The sequence below is a fragment of the Coregonus clupeaformis genome, chromosome 21 (assembly GCF_020615455.1).
Source record: "Coregonus clupeaformis isolate EN_2021a chromosome 21, ASM2061545v1, whole genome shotgun sequence".
Classification (NCBI taxonomy): Eukaryota; Metazoa; Chordata; class Actinopteri; order Salmoniformes; family Salmonidae; genus Coregonus; species Coregonus clupeaformis.
Genome location: NC_059212.1, coordinates 23,339,889 through 23,358,188, shown reverse-complemented (window position 1 = coordinate 23,358,188; position 18,300 = coordinate 23,339,889). Strand labels below are relative to the sequence as shown.

At 41.1% G+C, this 18,300-nt stretch overlaps 1 protein-coding gene and 1 long non-coding RNA gene across 2 annotated transcripts; both read left to right on the top strand.

Moving 5' to 3' along the window:
* The first annotated feature begins 1,240 nt into the window (after positions 1 to 1,240).
* LOC121534803 (RWD domain-containing protein 3-like) lies at positions 1,241 to 13,994 on the top strand. The gene is made up of 5 exons (XM_041841365.2): positions 1,241 to 1,266; positions 2,214 to 2,394; positions 4,671 to 4,701; positions 11,632 to 11,780; positions 12,468 to 13,994. Exons 1-5 carry the CDS (start codon positions 1,241 to 1,243, stop codon positions 12,618 to 12,620), a joined length of 540 nt encoding a protein of 179 aa, XP_041697299.2. The 3' UTR covers positions 12,621 to 13,994.
* A 656-nt stretch (positions 13,995 to 14,650) lies between these two features.
* LOC121534757 lies at positions 14,651 to 15,538 on the top strand. Its single transcript, XR_005994681.1, has 4 exons — positions 14,651 to 14,718; positions 14,826 to 14,948; positions 15,062 to 15,146; positions 15,456 to 15,538. It is a non-coding gene; the product is annotated as an uncharacterized LOC121534757 (long non-coding RNA).
* The last annotated feature ends 2,762 nt before the right edge of the window (positions 15,539 to 18,300 follow it).

The following is an 18,300-nucleotide window of genomic DNA, read 5'->3' as shown; positions in this document are numbered from 1 at the left end:
GGAATGCTGCCTATGACCCCAAGAACACCATCCCCACCGTCAAACATGGAGGTGGAAACATTATGCTTTGGGGGTGTTTTTCTGCTAAGGGGACAGGACAACTTCACAGCATCTAAGGGACGATGGACGGGGCCATGTACCGTCAAATCTTGGGTGAGAACCTCCTTCCCTCAGCCAGGGCATTGAAAATGGGTCATGGATGGGTATTCCAGCATGACAATGACCCAAAACACACGGCCAAGGCAACAAAGGAGTGGCTCAAGAAGAAGCACATTAAGGTCCTGGAGTGGCCTAGCCAGTCTCCAGACCTTAATCCCATAGAAAATCTGTGGAGGGAGCTGAAGGTTTGAGTTGCCAAACGTCAGCCTCGAAACCTTTAATGACTTGGAGAAGATCTGCAAAGAGGAGTGGGACAAAATCCCTCCTGAGATGTGTGCAAACCTGGTGGCCAACTACAAGAAACGTCTGACCTCTGTGATTGCCAACAAGGGTTTTGCCACCAAGTACTAAGTCATGTTTTGCAGAGGGATCAAATACTTATTTCCCTCATTAAAATGCAAATCAATTTATAACATTTTTGACATGCGTTTTTCTGGATTTTTGTTGTTGTTATTCTGTCTCTCACTGTTCAAATAAACCTACCATTAAAATTATAGACTGATCATGTCTTTGTCAGTGGGCAAACGTACAAAATCAGCAGGGGATCAAATACTTTTTTCCCTCACTGTATTTGCAAGGGCATTAATATAGTCAATTGGATGGGACTTCCAACTTCATTTGCTGATTCCTCCTCACGACCCTGTTGGAGTCAAGAAGAAGACAATTGACTACTTCAAAATGGAGATTGCCTCGATGGCGCTGCACATTCTGTCACAAACGCTAATAGCACAGATACAAATATGAGTACTCTATCTATCTCTATGGTCTCAGCTCTGTAGTCGTGGGCCGTGCGTCAAGCCAGGCTATTGGCGGACCGCTGTAAGAAAGGTAGCCAACTGTTTATATGTATTACGGTAAACCATAATAAAATACTTTGTTTTAGATAATTCACTTAAAGGAATAGACAACTATTTCACATAGCCAGCTGTTTCTAACCGAACGTCAAACCGTCTTGTGTGCTCATGGGATGGGAGTCCTAACTCTGTCACAAGAGATCCATATAGCACGTTGGGGGCGATGAAACAAAGGAAGCCCACTCATTTTCATGAAGGAAGCGAAGTGGGCGGGGGACCGTTGGGCAATGCTAGCAGCCATTGGCGAGGGAACGTGAACAGGACGGGACCAAAGTTGGGGAAATGTTTAACTTTTGTCACATACTTCGCAACATCGCGTTGCTATTGACTAATTGAAGCTCACTATAGTTTCCAGCGCCTACTGGATTGGCTGTTGATACCTAGCACTACCTAGCCTGCTTGCTATTATCAACATGAGGGCAAATCAAGCTTGGCTATCGGTGTCTTCCTGTTGAGGTCTGGTGGCATGCCCCAGGGATTTATTTTTGTTGAACTACTGTGAGGTCACTTCTGCTGACATTTAAAAGGACATTATTCTCCAAAATGCATGAACATTAAATGATGTTCTCTTCCTTTCAATCAAGGACAGTTTAATTTGATCTCCTTATCTCAATTTCATCACCAGCCAATTCTATATTAACCCCCAAAATTATTTAGCTAGTGTAACGTTATTGTATTTTAGCTAACAATGATTACATACATCTATGAATAGGGTTGTCTTCCAGGATTAGAAGATAGCTAGCTAGTTGCCTTGGAGGTTTCTCAGATGATCTGATAAGAATCTGAGGAAGATATGTAATTTGTTGTAACTTGTCACTATGATCTTAAAAGCTTGTTTCAGCAAAATGAAAAAATACAAATATATAGGGGAAACACTGAGCTGAAACAGGTTGAGACTGTTGTTTGTAGCCAATAAATCATACAACTAGTCCGACGTTAAGTGTTACAGTTTGCGGATAGCCATTGATACAACGCTGCTAATCAGAACATTTTCGACCAACCTTTGCAGGAACTAGTCATTTCTGTACAACCCAAAATCTGATTAAACAGTTTCCACTTTCAGGGGTGAATGCTTTTGATCATACAAAATATCAGGGGTGAATGCTTTTGATCATACAAAATAGGTTCCAGCATCGACGAACTGTATGACATCAGTACTTTAATTTGTTTGTACTAATGTATTTTGGCCTGTCCTCTCAGGTGCAACAGCACCACCACCAGAATTCCTTATGCACAAGGCATCCGCCCGGCCCAGGTCGAGACCACAACCCCCCCAGCAGCTCCAGCAGCAGGATCAGCACATCAGGACCGGGCCTGTGAGTTTGTGGAGTGCCCCATGAAGGCAGAAGACAGAGAAAAATGTGTGTCTGACATCGATATGGTAAACATGGTACGCAAAGCAGATACATGTTTTTTAGCTGGACTGTGTATTATTCTTATTACTGTGTAATTACAATACTTGTTACTCCTACAAGTATAATAACGCAGTAATAAGAACACTAAAGTGTTATAGACATTTGTTTTAATAAACTGTGAGGTACTGAATGTTGGCATTTGGTGTACTTCCTCTCTTTCTTTCTTTTTTTTTTTTACCAAGGAAGTGGTTGGCTAATGGCTCAAATGTATTTTAAACCAGTCAGTTACAAGATAGGAGCTACTACAGCATTACAGTGGCTTGCGAAAGTATTCACCCCCCTTGGCATTTTTCCTATTTTGTTGCCTTCCAACCTGGAATTAAAATGGATTTTTTGGGGTTTGTATAATTTGATTTACACAACACTTTGAAGATGCAAAAGATTTTTTATTCTGAAACAAACAAGAAATAAGACAAAAAAACAGAAAACTTGAGCGTGCATAACTATTCACCCCCCCAAAGTCAATACTTTGTAAAGCCACCTTTTGCAGCAATTACAGCTGCAAGTCTCTTGGGGTATGTCTCTATAAGCTTGGCACATCTAGCCACTGGGATTCTTGCCCATTCTTCAAGGCCAAACTGCTCCAGCTCCTTCAAGTTGGATGGGTTCCGCTGGTGTACAGCAATCTTTAAGTCATACCACAGATTCTCAATTGGATTGAGGTCTGGGCTTTGACTAGGCCATTCCAAGACATTTAAATGTTTCCCCTTAAACCACTTGAGTGTTGCTTTATCAGTATGCTTAGGGTCATTGTCCTGCTGGAAGGTAACCTCCGTCCCAGTCTCAAATCTCTGGAAGACTGAAACAGGTTTCCCTCAAGAATGTCCCTGTATTTAGCGCCATCCATCATTCCTTCAATTCTGACCAGTTTCCCAGTCCCTGCCGATGAAAAACATCCCCACACCACCATGCTTCACTGTGGGGATGGTGTTCTCGGGGTGATGAGAGGTGTTGGGTTTGCGTCAGACATAGCGTTTTCCTTGATGGGCAAAAAGCTACATTTTTTGTCTCATCTGACCAGAGTACCTTCTTCCATATGTTTGGGGAGTCTCCCACATGCCTTTTGGCGAACATCAAACGTGTTTGCTTATTTTTGTCTTTAAGCAATGGCTTTTTTCTGGCCACTCTTCCATAAAGCCCAGCTCTGTGGAGTGTACGGCTTAAAGTGGTCCTATGGACAGATGCTCCAATCTCCTCTGTGGAGCTTTGCAGCTCCTTCAGGGTTATCTTTGGTCTATTTGTTGCCTCTCTGATGAATGCCCTCCTTGCCTGGTCCGTGAGTTTTGGTGGGCGGCCCTCTTTTGGCAGGTTTGTTGTGGTGCCATATTCTTTCAATTTTTAAATAATGGATTTAATGGTGCTCCGTGGGATGTTCAAAGTTTCAGATATTTTTTTATAACCCAACCCTGATCTGTACTTCTCCACAACTTTGTCCCTGACCTGTTTGGAGAGCTCCTTCGTCTTCATGGTGCCGCTTGCTTGGTGGTGCCATTTGCTTAGTGGTGTTGCTGACTCTGGGGCCTTTCAGAACAGGTGTGTATATATACTGAGATCATGTAACAGATCATGTGACACTTAGATTGCACACAGGTGGACTTTATTTAACTAATTATGTGACTTCTGAAGGTAATTGGTTGCACCAGATCTTATTTAGGGGCTTCATAGCAAAGGGGGTGAATACATATGCACCCACCATTTTCCGTTATTTATTTCTTAGAAATCTTTGAAACAAGTTATTTTTTTCATTTCACTTCACCAATTTGGACTGTTTTGTGTATGTCCATTACATGAAATCCAAATAAAAATCCATTTAAATTACAGGTTGTAATGCAACAAAATAGGAAAAACGCCAAGTGGGATGAATACTTTTGCAAGGCACTGTAAATGCAGAATTGTTACGTGATATGCATTGCTTCCATACACCGTTCCAGTGGTGGTAATGAAAAGCACAGACATTTTCAACAAACCTTTACATGGCGATACTTCCTTAATTCTCGACTTGGAAGGCACCAGTGTCTCTCCCTTCGCAAGTTGCAGGTGGAACGTTGGAATTTAGAAAATGCTCTGTTATTCAATTAAATACAGTTTTGCTTCATGAAGTAATCCAACAATGCATAGGCAGCCATTTGGTCTATTTCTAATCTTCTCTCATTGATCAAGACAGAAATTAAGCATTGCTTTGAATGACACCTGATGTGACTGAAAACTCAGTAGGCTAGTTCTGTTATTTCTCTTTATCCAGATGCCTCCATCCAACCAGCAGCACGCCCTAGGTCAGCCGTTTGATCCCAGATCCCCTGGGCGGTACGGGTCAGAACCGGGTCTACACCTCGGAAGAGATGTTCTGGAATGCCATGCTGAGGAAAGGGTGAGTGGACCAATCATAACACTGCTAGAGGAGGAATAGGGTTTTAGTGCACCATGTAAATGGGTATAGCTAGGCTCGTGTTTATTTGGCACTGAAAATGGATTGAAACAGGGAGGACTTATAAACACTAAACACTCATTTGTTTTGTTTTCCTTGCATGCCCTAATGAACACGATCCATGTACTTTTAACTGAAGCTTCAAATAGCTCCTGAATGACCTGTACTTGTCATTTAATGTGTGCCATGCCAGATATGTGAAATGTATTATATTGATTTCTTTCTAGGGAACTAGACCCTCCCTGTTATGTTCAGTGATGGAAAAAGTACCCAGTGATGGAAAAAATACCCAATTGTCATACTTGAGTAAAAGTAAAGATACCTTAATAGAAAATGACTCAAGTCAAAGTCACCCAGTAAAATACTACTTGAGCAAAAGTCTAAAAGTATTTGGTTTTAAATATAGTTAAGTATCAAAAGTAAATGTAATTGCTAAAATATATTTAAGTATCAAAAGTAAAAGTATAAATAATTTCACATTCCTTACATAAGAAAACCAGACGGCACGATTTTCTTGTTTTTTCATTCACGGATAGCCAGGGGCACACTCCAACACTCAGACATAATTTACAAACGAAGCATTTGTGTTTAGTGATTCCGCCAGATCAGAGGCAGTAGGGATGACCAGGGGTGTTCTCTTGATGTGTGAATTGGACAATTTTCCTGTCCTGCTAAGCATTCGAAATGTAACAAGTACTTTTTTAAATTACAAATGTAGTGGAGTAAAAGTAAAGTAGTAGTAGTCAAAAATATAAATAGCTAGCACTCTTTGTGTGGTTGTTTCAATTTATAATACAATAGATTATATAACCTCATTTTGTCTTCTACTCTTTGCAGGTATGGCTTACCGTTTGACATGCACGACTGGATCGTAGACCGCTGTGTAAAAGAGGTGCGCTTGTGATTGACTACTACAATGGCGGTGAGATCAATAAGCAGAACTTCACCATGCTTCGACTCCCTCAGTGCTGTGTGGGACCGTATGAGAGTGGCCTGGTGGCACTGGACCTCCTCTTAAGCCCACACTGCCCACACTAATAGTCTGGTCTCAGATCTGTATATTGTCATGCCATTCATTGATAGTCAGAGGAGTTGGCTAAATCACATACAGATCTGGGACCAGGCTATCCACTACCACTTTAGATTCACAGGGTTGAATACAGTCTCCATGTTCTCCTTCATTGATTTGAGGGAGTAAACATGTATTTATTGAACAGACTCTGCTAATAACTAAACCTTTAAATGACAGCTAGATTGGCTTCATTGCTTGAAATGAACTGTTTTGATTGACTTTGAGTCCACACACACACTATCACCATGTACATTGCCTTCGGAAAGTATTCAGACCCCTTAGGTTTTTCCACATTTTGTTACGTTACAGCCTTATTCTAAAATTGATTAAATTTACACACAATACCCCATAATGACAAAGCAAAAACAGGTTTTTAGACATTTTAAAATATCACATTTACATAGGTATTCAGACCCTTTACTCAGTACTTTGTTGAAGCACCTTTGGCAGTGATTACAGCCTCAAGTCTTATTGTGTATGACGTCACACCTATATTTGGGGAGATTCTACCATTCTTCTCTGCAGATCCTCTCAAGCCTAGTCCGGTTGGATGGGGAGCGTTGCTACACAGCTATTTTAGGTCTCTCCAGAGATGTTCGATCGGGTTCAAGTCCGGGCTCTGGCTGGGCCACTCAAGGACATTCAGTGACTTGTCCTGAAGCCACTCCTGCGTTGTCTTGGCTGTGTGCTTAGGGTCGTTGTCCTGTTGGAAGGTGAATCTTCGCCCCAGTCTGAGGTCCTGAGCGCTCTGGAGCAGGTTTTCATCAAGGATCTCTCTGTACTTTGCTCCGTTCATCTTTCCCTCAATCCTGACTAGTCTCCCAATCCCTGCCTCTGAAAAACATCCCCACAGAATGATGCTGCCACCACCATACTTCACCGTAGGGATGGTGCCAGGTTTCCTCCAGACGTGACGTTTGGCATTCAGGCCAAAGAGTTCAATCTTGGTTTCATCAGACCAGAGAATCTTGTTTCTCATGGTCTGAGAGTCTTTAGGTGCCTTTTGGCAAACTCCAAGCGGGCTGTCATGTGCCTTTTACTGAGGAATGGCTTCCGTCTGTCCACTCTACCATAAAGGCCTGATTGGTGGAGTGCTGCAGAGATGGTTGTCCTTCTGGAAGGTTCACCCATCTCCACAGAGGAACTCTGGAGCTCTGTCAGAGTGACCATTAGTCTTGGTGGTTCCAACATTTTTCCATTTAAGAATGATGAAGGCCACTGTGTTCTTGGGGACCTTCAATGCTGCAGAAATGTTTTGGTACCATTCCCCAGATCAGTGCCTCGACACAATCCTGTCTCTGAGGTCTACGGACAATTCCTTCGACCTCATAGCTTGGTTTTTGCTCTGACATGCACTGTCAACTGTGGGACCTTATATAGACAGTTGTGTGCCTTTCCAAATCATGTGCAATCAATTGAATTTACCACAGGTGGACTTCAATCAAGTTGTAGAAACATCTCAAGGATGATCAATGGAAACACGATGCACCTGAGCTCAATTTCGAGTCTCATAGCAAAGGGTCTGAATACATATGTAAATAAGGTATTTCTGTATTTAAAAAAAATGATAAATTAGCAAAATTTCTAAATACCTGTTTTCACTTTGTCATTATGGGCTATTGTGTGTAGATTGATAGAGGAAACATTAATTTAATCCATTTTAGAATAAGGCTGTAATGTAACAAAATGTGGAAAAAGTCAAGGGGTCTGAATACTTTTCGAATGCGCTGTGTGTGTGTGTGTATATATATATATATATATATATATATATATATAGATATACAGAGGGGAGAACAAGTATTTGATACACTGCCGATTTTGCAGGTTTTCCTACTTACAAAGCCAGAAAATCACATTGTATGATTTTAAAGTAATTAATTTGCATTTTATTGCATGACATAAGTATTTGATCACCTACCAACCAGTAAGAATTCAAGCTCTCACAGACCTGTTAGTTTTTCTTTAAGAAGCCCTCCTGTTCTCCACTCATTACCTGTATTAACTGCACCTGTTTGAACTCGTTACCTGTATAAAAGACACCTGTCCACACACTCAATCAAACAGACTCCAACCTCTCCATAATGGCCAAGATCAGAGAGCTGTGTAAGGACATCAGGGATAAAATGGTAGACCTGCCCAAGGCTGGGATGGGCTACAGGACAATAGGCAAGCAGCTTGGTGAGAAGGCAACAACTGTTGGCGCAATTATTAGAAAATGGAAGAAGTTCAAGATGACGGTCAATCACCCTCGGTCTGGGGCTCCATGCAAGATCTCACCTCGTGGGGCATCAATGATCATGAGGAAGGTGAGGGATCAGCCCAGAACTACACAGCAGGACCTGGTCAATGACCTGAAGAGAGCTGGGACCACAGTCTCAAAGAAAACCATTAGTAACACACTACGCCGTCATGGATTAAAATCCTGCAGCGCACGCAAGGTCCCCCTGCTCAAGCCAGCGCATGTCCAGGCCCGTCTGAAGTTTGCCAATGACCATCTGGATGATCCAGAGGAGGAATGGGAGAAGGTCATGTGGTCTGATGAGACAAAAATAGAGCTTTTTGGTCTAAACTCCACTCGCCGTGTTTGGAGGAAGAAGAAGTATGAGTACAACCCCAAGAACACCATCCCAACCGTGAAGCATGGAGGTGGAAACTTCAGTCTTTGGGGATGCTTTCTGCAAAGGGGACAGGACGACTGCACCATATTGAGGGGAGGATGGATGGGGCCATGTATCGCGAGATCTTGGCCAACAACCTCCTTCCCTCAGTAAGAGCATTGAAGATGGGTCGTGGCTGGGTCTTCCAGCATGACAACGACCCGAAACACACAGCCAGGGCAACTAAGGAGTGGCTCCGTAAGAAGTATCTCAAGGTCCTGGAGTGGCCTAGCCAGTCTCCAGACCTGAACCCAATAGAAAATCTTTGGAGGGAGCTGAAAGTCTGTATTGCCCAGCGACAGCCCCGAAACCTGAAGGATCTGGAGAAGGTCTGTATGGAGGAGTGGGCCAAAATCCCTGCTGCAGTGTGTGCAAACCTGGTCAAGACCTACAGGAAACGTATGATCTCTGTAATTGCAAACAAAGGTTTCTGTACCAAATATTAAATTCTGCTTTTCTTATGTATCAAATACTTATGTCATGCAATAAAATGCAAATGAATTACTTAAAAGTCATACAATGTGATTTTCTGGATTTTTGTTTTAGATTCCGTCTCTCACAGTTGAAGTGTACCTATGATAAAAATTACAGACCTCTACATGCTTTGTAAGTAGGAAAACCTGCAAAATCGGGAGTGTATCAAATACTTGTTCTCCCCACTGTATATATACATACATACATACATACATATATACATATATATACAAAAAAATTATAATGGGGGATTGGAAATTATGCAGCCAATTACATTGATAGAAGCCACAAACTATCTGCAATGTTAAAGCTGATCTAAAGGCTATCCTTAGAAAGGCTATGACAGGGCTATTCAACTATATTCTTATGGGGGCCAAATTGCGGTTTTTGTGACAGTCCCTTCTAACATGTCCTGCCCGGCCTTTGATCTTCATAGAGGGGAACAGAGAGTCTTAGCTTTCAGGAATAGGGTTATAATAGGTTATAGCCAAAACGGTTCAAACGCTAGAGACAAATTCATATGAAGAAAAATAATTTCAACATGCTACTTTGGCTTCAGAAACCGCCAGAAGCTTTGGTTTACCACAGAGAGCGTTTGATTCTGAGGATCTAGAGGATCTGTTCTCCTCTACCTCTCCTGGCTGGCAAAGTAACAGAATTTTGTCTCTGGTTTTGAATCTGAATCTAGATAACTGAATTTGAAAACTGAATCTGAATGCAGCTGAGAAGTTTAACATATGAAACTTTGATCAACTTGAAATTATAGTTTGTAAACTTGATAAACAGACAATAATGCAATATCTACCATACTGAAGCTGAATATAAAAATACAGAATTTAAATATTCAATCAAATTGAAATATAATTTTATGAATTCAATTTATGAATTCAATGATTACATTTGTGCATTACAACTTCTAAAATATTAAATTCAAATTCTATATCCTAATACAAATTCAAAATTCTGGAATTCAAATACAATTTCTGTTAGCACTGATATTGCTCCATAGACTTGTTTTTGAATGGTCAAATCGGATTTATTTGCCTTCAATGGTTTTTAAACTGTTATTTTGGCATATCTTGTTGCTTGCTAGCTACAGTTTCAAAAGAACATGTGGTAGCTAACTAGCTTGGTAATTGTTTACAAACAAATTAGTTAATGTGCTAGAAAGCTACTGTGGCTAGCCAAAAAAGGACTCATTTTGAAAGTTGCATTATCTTATCTTTTGAGGCTTAGAGAACTGAATTTGAATTATTCTGAGAAGTTGAATATATGAATAGAAAGGGAAAGGGGATATCTAGTCAGTTGTACAACTGAGTGCACTCAACTGAAATGTGTCTTCTGCATTTAACCCAACCCCTCTGAATCAGAGAGGTGCGGCGGGCTGCCTTAATCGACATCCACAGCGCCCGGGGAACAGTGGGTTAACTGCCTTGCTCAGGGGCAGATTTTTACCTTGACAGCTCGGGGATTCAATCCAGCAACCTTTCGGTTACTGGCCCAACGCTCCTACCCGCCAGGCTACCTGCAGGTTGCAGGTTTCGATGAACTTGAAATAATAGTTTGTACACTTGATACACAGACAATGAATGTAATATCTACCATATTGAAACTGAATATATAAATATTGAATTTTAATATTAAATTAAATGTACATTTAATTTTAAAACTGAATGCAGTATTCATTCAATTCCGTTTCAAATCATGGAATACAAGTTAAATCTAAATATTACATTCAAATTCAATATCCTATGTCCTATGGCCAGGAATCAGATTTGTATCTGACTTCAAACCACCTATGAAGGTGGTTTGAAATGTGACTTGTGATTCCATGTGCTTTTTGGCTGTTCAGATGGCAGGAAAAAGAACAGATTCTAATCGGATATACCAAAAAATTGGATTTGAGTCACTTCCAATGTGAACATGGCTTAAATGCAGCCTTAGAGACATTTTAATACCATGTGTAGACGCATTTCTGAAAATGTGGGCACATTAAGAATGTGGGCAAGATCAGGACGAATGTTAGCACCAGGTATAAACAAGGCTCTAGAGTCCTGCATTGGGTTGGATATCCGCTGGTGGGTGGAATGAAAACATTCTTTCAACCCGCGGGTCAGTTTGCGGTTCAGAAAAATTATATACTGCGGGTCGGAAACGTTTTAAATCATGAGAATATATTCCATTCTGTGAATGGTGAGGCACACAGGCTACCAGCCACGCAAGCAGTGGATCAGGGAACTGTCCATTATTTGTGTGGTGCTGAAACTTATGTTTCATCACCCCACGTGAGAATACATGGCCAAGTGTACTTTCCCTGCCTAGCCTACCTCACAAGAATTGCATGAAATTTACTTCAAAACGTAAATAATTCTCTCCACTGTCAAGAGAGGGGCCACTAAAATGTTTTGCCCGTGAGGTGGGGGGGACCCCCAACCAAATCTCGGTTAGGGCCCGCAAAAACGCTAGTGCCGGCCCTGGCTTTGGCTCCAAAAGAACTTCACTGAACTCACCTCAAATGAACAGTCCCAGGTAAAGGAGGTGCAAGAGGAGGGTGGTGAGGAAGAGATGTGAATAGCTCTTCTTCTAGTAGATCATATGAGATCCAAAACGAAATATATAAAGACAATTAAAAAGTGGAGCTTGGAATTGGGGCTAACCAGAAGATTGTTCTTTGGGAAGTTGATACTGGTGCTTCTGCAAGAAGCAAGGAGGAACATCAAGGTTGTTTCATCCAGTTTGGACAACAACTGATCCAATGCATGTACTGTAGGGCTATGTTATGTTTTAATCTATTTTAAAGCAGTGGTGTTAATATTAACAAGCTCTCAGTCTCACGTAAGAATTAGACATTCATACATGTTTCTCAATCTTTGAATTTCAAAGTTGATCCAAACGTCAAATTTCAAAGTGTTTAAGGTTAAGTTTAGGAATTAACTCAGAAAACGTAAGGTTAGGCATTAACTTCAAATGGTTAAGGTAAGGTTTGGGATAGGCTTAAAACTAAAATCTCAAAAACAACTTTCCCACTTTTCTTTTGTTAATTGATTAACTGCATGTAAATCAACTTGTACTGAATATGGAAGTTGGAGAATTCAGACAGACTGTGTTGGGACATGTTGACTTGACACCTTAATTATTGCAACATCATTATTAAATGTATTGATCATTATTAACCCGCTTTCTTCTTCATAATTTGCCAATAAGGAATAATTATTACCCATGCTAAACTTGTACTTGAACAGTATTAATTAATTAAGCTAAGATAACAATGGCCAATCAGAAATGCCTATCATCTCCATGACAACTGGTTTGACAAGTAATTATAATTACAAGCCTCAAAAGGCCTCAAACAGACCATCCATTTTATATTTCGCCCTGTTTACCATTTGTTTTCCCTCTGTAGGAATATAGTACATCCATATCCAGAGAACTGTGAAAGTAGACGTGGATTCATCAGGAAAGAGATGCAAAGAGAAGATGATGAGAGTTCCTTGTGAAACCCCAGTCTCAGACCTCAAACAGTTAATGATTTTCTCAGCTGTTCTGTATGAATTTGTGTCTTAACTTGGCATTGTACAATTGGGCATTGTAAAGGTCTTAGCAGTAAATGTGTTCAAGGTATCCGAGACAATAGCCAGCAGCCACATGCTCTTCCAAGAACTGTCTCTATGCTGTGTCCTTGATTTATCTTACTGCTCCTCATGACTCTGTCATCCATCATTGCGTTTCTTTCTCTCTTTCATTCACAGGATCTCATCTTTTAAAGTCAAAGTAAACGTCTGATGAACATTAAATGATGGGTTACATTTCTGCATTGACATGTAAAAGGTCATTAATTAATTGTTTTCATTGATTGTAATATTTTGTCATCTTTGACTTTTATACAGTATACCATCCACAAGATGGCAGCAAAGTCTACCATCTCAATCCGAGATTTGTAAAGTTGTTTGTTTGTTAGTCTATTCCCAGTTGAAAAGTTGTACCTTTCTACTCCTGACAGATTTGTCCCTCCCTCTTGTAGCTCTTCAACATGTTGATGATGCAGGTTGATGGTAAATACAATAATGTTAAGGTCATATAGAAAAACATTAAGCGGTGGGCAAAACCAGGATGTAAGATAGAAGTTACATTGTAGGACGAAGTAACAACATATACTATTACACTATTCATGTAACTGCCTTTTAGCGCCACTTAAAAATACTGAACTGAAAGGTTGTTGCAAAGTTTATCTCAAACTGTGGGAAGTACCACTCATCATATATTCCTGCCTCCATCGGCCATAAATAAAACAGAGCCCACAACACAACCATTACTCAGAGTTCCCTGTATGTCAATATCAATTGTTTTTCTCCCTTACAGAAGGCCTGCAAATTAGGCCATTTATATGTTAGGCAGTGTTTTATAGTTTTATTGATCTCATCTTAAAACAGCTGCGTATTGGAAGATGGATGTCTTTTACATTTCGGAGGCACATTCAATAATATCAGCTTATTCCTGTCCTGTCCTGCCCAGCCATCGAGTTATTATAATTAGAAATTACAAGCAGAGAAGTAGTCATGTTGACTGTTGTACCTATTAACCAGCTGTCATGGGTATCTGTACTGAATACCTCAGGTTGTTGTTAGGAAACAGACTTTGAGGGATTCAGTGTCACTATCAATGGTACAGGTATAGAATGTTACAGGATACATATGTGTCATTAAACAATATATAGGTACAGAATGGAATAAAAGTATTTATGAATGGTATATTACACAGGTGTAGAATTGTACCGGAGAGTGTCTGTATGAATGGTAGATGGGTGCAGAATGGTACAGTCCGTACAATGGTATAGAATGGTATACAAGTATCCTTGTGAATGGTATAGGTACAGAATGATATAGTGTCTCAATGAATGCTATACAGGTATAGAATGGTGTAGGAGATAGTGCTTGTGAATGGCGCAGGGATACAATGTCTTTGTTTTTCTCAGTGATTAAACAGGCCTTAATGAAACCCACTCACTCCAGCACCTTTATACCACCTCCTGCCCTGGACAATCAATCCACCTGGCCTGCCCTTTTCCCTGACACACACTCTCAAAATAACACTGCTTAAATGTCACTCACCTACTGGCATTTCATTGGATAAAACAGGGCTTAGAGCAGAGAACACAGGTCCAGCCAGTTATGAAATAGAGATTATGACAAAAAAACTATTTTGTCTGTTCAAACCCAAATCAGAATAATGATTGATTTATACAATCTTAGAAAAAAGGGTTCCAAAAGGGTTCTTCGGCTGTCCCCATAGGAGAACCCTTTCTGGTTCCAGGTAAAACCCTTTTTGGTTCCAGGTAGAACTATTTTGGGTTCCATGTAGAATCATCTGTATAAAGGGTTCTACATGGAACTCAAAAGGGTTCTACCTGGAACCAAAAGGGGTTTTCAAAAGGTTTCTTCTATGGGGACAGCCGAAGAACCCTTTTAGGTTCTAGATAGCTCCTTTTTTTCAGAGTGTAAGCTCAGTGGTGGACGTGTTGTTGTATAAAGCCTAGATTATTACTCACTCATCAGATTAACTAGCCTAGAGCAGGGTTTCCTAAACTTGCAGTGGCCCGTCTGTGGGTGAATACAGACCTTGGCCGACTAGACGGGAAGGAGCCTCCCTCTGCTGTCATCCTAAGGTAAGACTTCACACCAGAGAAGTATGGCACCTTCTAGTCTAGAAATAATATCTATATTGGTCGAAACTAATCCATCCATCATAAGGTATGTCCTCCCTGTGTTCCAGGAGATATTCGTCAGGTGGATAGTTGTTGCCATGGCGGTACAGCCCCTGTACTGTGGGCCTTTGGTCAAGAGGGTAATACATAACTTTCCCCTGAAGCTGTCTGCCATGAGAGAGGCCTTCAATGTGAGTCCTTCAATAGTATCTACAAATGCATGTTTCTAGTCGTTACTGGTATACCGCTACTGTAGGTATCATGAGTTCCAACATGCCCTTTCATTTCCTTCTCTGTCCCATAGACCCTCCTGAGCAACAAGAAGTTCATTAACTTCCTCCGTGACTGGAGCAATGTAACTGGGTGGATAGGCCATTGCTGGCAGCAAGGTAGATATAACCTCTGACCTGTAGTGGTCTCAATAACCTTGAAGAGTAACAACATGCTGTACACTTAAGGCTCTATTCAATCCATAGCGCTGAAGAGACGCTTTATAGCGCGATTGACAATTAAAGGCAATGTACCCACGTTGGCGGAGACGGCATTCATGGGAAATGCCGAAAATGTCGGCTCAATCCAAATGACCTTTAAATTTATCTCGCTCAATCTGTAAAGCTTCAGTGATACGGATTGAATAGAGCCTTAATACTGACTTTGTTATGAATTACTTTATGTCTCTCTTGCTTCCCTTGAAACAGAACAGGAGAGAGTTCTACTCCCTCTATGAATAACTGCTGATGTACGCCAGGGATGAAACAAATCCTACCTCAATCGGCCAGGAGTTGGCCGACCATGGAGTCAGTTCACCACATTTTTAGGTCTATTTACTGTATATACAGTGTGTACATATGAATACCATATTGCGCAATAGTCCCAAACGAACAGGTGTAAATTGACTGAATGACACCTTACAGATCCAACATTTTAACTTTTCGGACGTCATTTATGCGTCACATACGACATACCATGCATTGTGGCAGAGCTTCATTGCAGATGTCGCAAAATCTTATCAAGAACTTGAAGTCAGCCCTGGTCAACTCAACACCTTCACACTCAACAAATACACAGTATATATCAATCGCCTGCCCCCCAACAAAGTTTAAATTAGTCCAATTCAACAACTCATAGATTTCCAAGATGGCAAATATTTAAAACACGCCCCCAAAACTCACCCAAACTGTAATTAGGCCATCCCATTTAGATAAGCTGAAAGTCTCGCAACCCATCAGCAGCCCTCCTCTCTCCTCCCTCTGTTTAACCCTCTCTTCCCCTTTACCTTTACTTTGGAAATAAAGAAATATTAATTCATGTACTTGACCGGATGTGTCTGCATTCAGTGAATCTCTCGTGAACAGATCTACGTAAACATAACTGGTACCATAGAATCTGTCGGGAAGGAATTGGCTGCGTGGAATAAGGAGCAGCAGGACATTGGGCCTGTAACTTGCAAAGAGAAGTGGACCTCCTCGTTCCGGTTCTGCTCCTCATTCTAGTGCTTAATCTCTTCTCTTAACATGTATAGACCCAGAATTTAATCGAGCAGCTGACCAATTACGCAAGACTTTAGTTCTGGGTTAACCGAGATTAGCATACATTCAATTCCTCGACATTTTCCAAGGATTCATTGTGTTGCACATAAACCAAACCACACACACACAGAGTTCTTCAATCTTTATCAGCGTAATGAATTAGTGAATGACAGTGTCATCGGATGTGGCATTTCACCCTGCACTGACTGTTGACGCTCTAATCATTCTCATGACCTGCCCCTCACGGCGGTGCTGATAGCGTGGGCACGCACACACACACACACACACACACACACACACACACACACACACACACACACACACACACACACACACACACACACACACACACACACACACACACACACACACACACACACACACACACACACACACACACACACACACCTGCCTCAATTACCCTGGCATTACTACTCCTCTCCCTATTATTGAGCTGGCTTCTTAATTATCCCTAACTCGTTAGCATGCAGCCGCACGCTCCTGAGTAACGCAGCGAGAGGACGCTTGCCTTTTTAATTAAAGTGGAGTAGTTGTTTTTTACGTGAGAGATAAACGTGTTATTGGCAATTACGCAAAAGGAAGAAAAAAAAGTGGTACAGGACGGGACATAATGCTTCTGATTGGTTGACGGGATGGATGAGAGAAAGTACCTGGAATTATGTTTTTGGATGTCTGTCATACAGTATAGTAGGGCTATGTGGCTTTACATTATGATTCAAGGCTTAGTTTTTGTTAGTTGGTGACTACTGTGACATTAACTGTGAGATAAATAGTTGTTTTCAATGTTGGTACTTCACAGATTAAGGAAGTCTTATTCCATTAATCCAGACAAACCAAACAAACAATTCATGATTTCATTGTCAAACCAAGATTAGCATTTTGCCCTATCGTAAGCACTCTGCCACCAAAATCTATTTTCCAACACTGTTACTCAATCAAATTCAACGGCAATCTTATTTTCCTGGAGAAGATAAGACAGCTGACATGCTTGAGAGGGGTAGGCAAAGATTAGAGAGTCAATTAGGAGAGCGCATTATACCCAAACCACAACGAGGGGAATGCACTGGTCTACACTGAGTGCAGTGGAGGCTGCTGAGGGGAGGACGGCTCATAATAATGGGTGGAACAGAGCAAATGGAATGGCATCCAACACATGGAAACCTTGTGTTTGATGTTTTTGCTACCATTCCACTTATTACGCTCCAGCCATTACCATGAGCCCGTCCTCCCCAATTAAGGTGCCACCAACCTCCTGTGACTGAGTGTACAAAACATTATGAACTCTTTCCTTGACATAGACTGACCAGGTGAATCCAGGTGAAAGCTATGATCCCTTATTGATGTCACTTGTTAAATGCACTTCAATCAGTGTAGATGAAGGGGAGGAGACAGGTTAAAGAAGGATTTTTAAGCCTTGACACAATTGAGACATGGATTGTGTATGTGTACCATTCAGAGGGTGAATGGGCAAGACAAAAGATTGAAGTGCTTTTGAACGGGGTACACCAGGCGCACCGGTTTGTGTCAAGAACTGCAACGCTGCTGGGTTTTTCATGCTCAACAGTTTCCTGTGTGTATCAAGAATGGTCCACCACCCAAAGGACATCTAGCCAACTTGACACAACTGTGGGAAGCATTGGAGTCAACAAGTTTAGTACACTCAGTGTGTGTTTGTGTGTGTGTGTGTGTGTTTGTGTGTCCGTCCCACGTCTCAGTGTTGATGACACATAAATATGTGGGTGTGTAATTTTCTGCGCAGACCTCAATTACTTCTTTATGAGACTCCATTTTGATGAAGTCTTTGATATTCACATGAAAGAGTTGGAATGAAAAAATAACACAAGTATTCATACATAGACACAGTGAGTCAATAAATATTTTAATAGAGCCTGTATCTCCTGCCCCCTTAGCTCCGAAATAATACCAACTTTAAACTTGAAGGCGATGTGGTGATGCTGGGAAGGGGTGATTGACAGCTTAGGCCTTGAAAAAC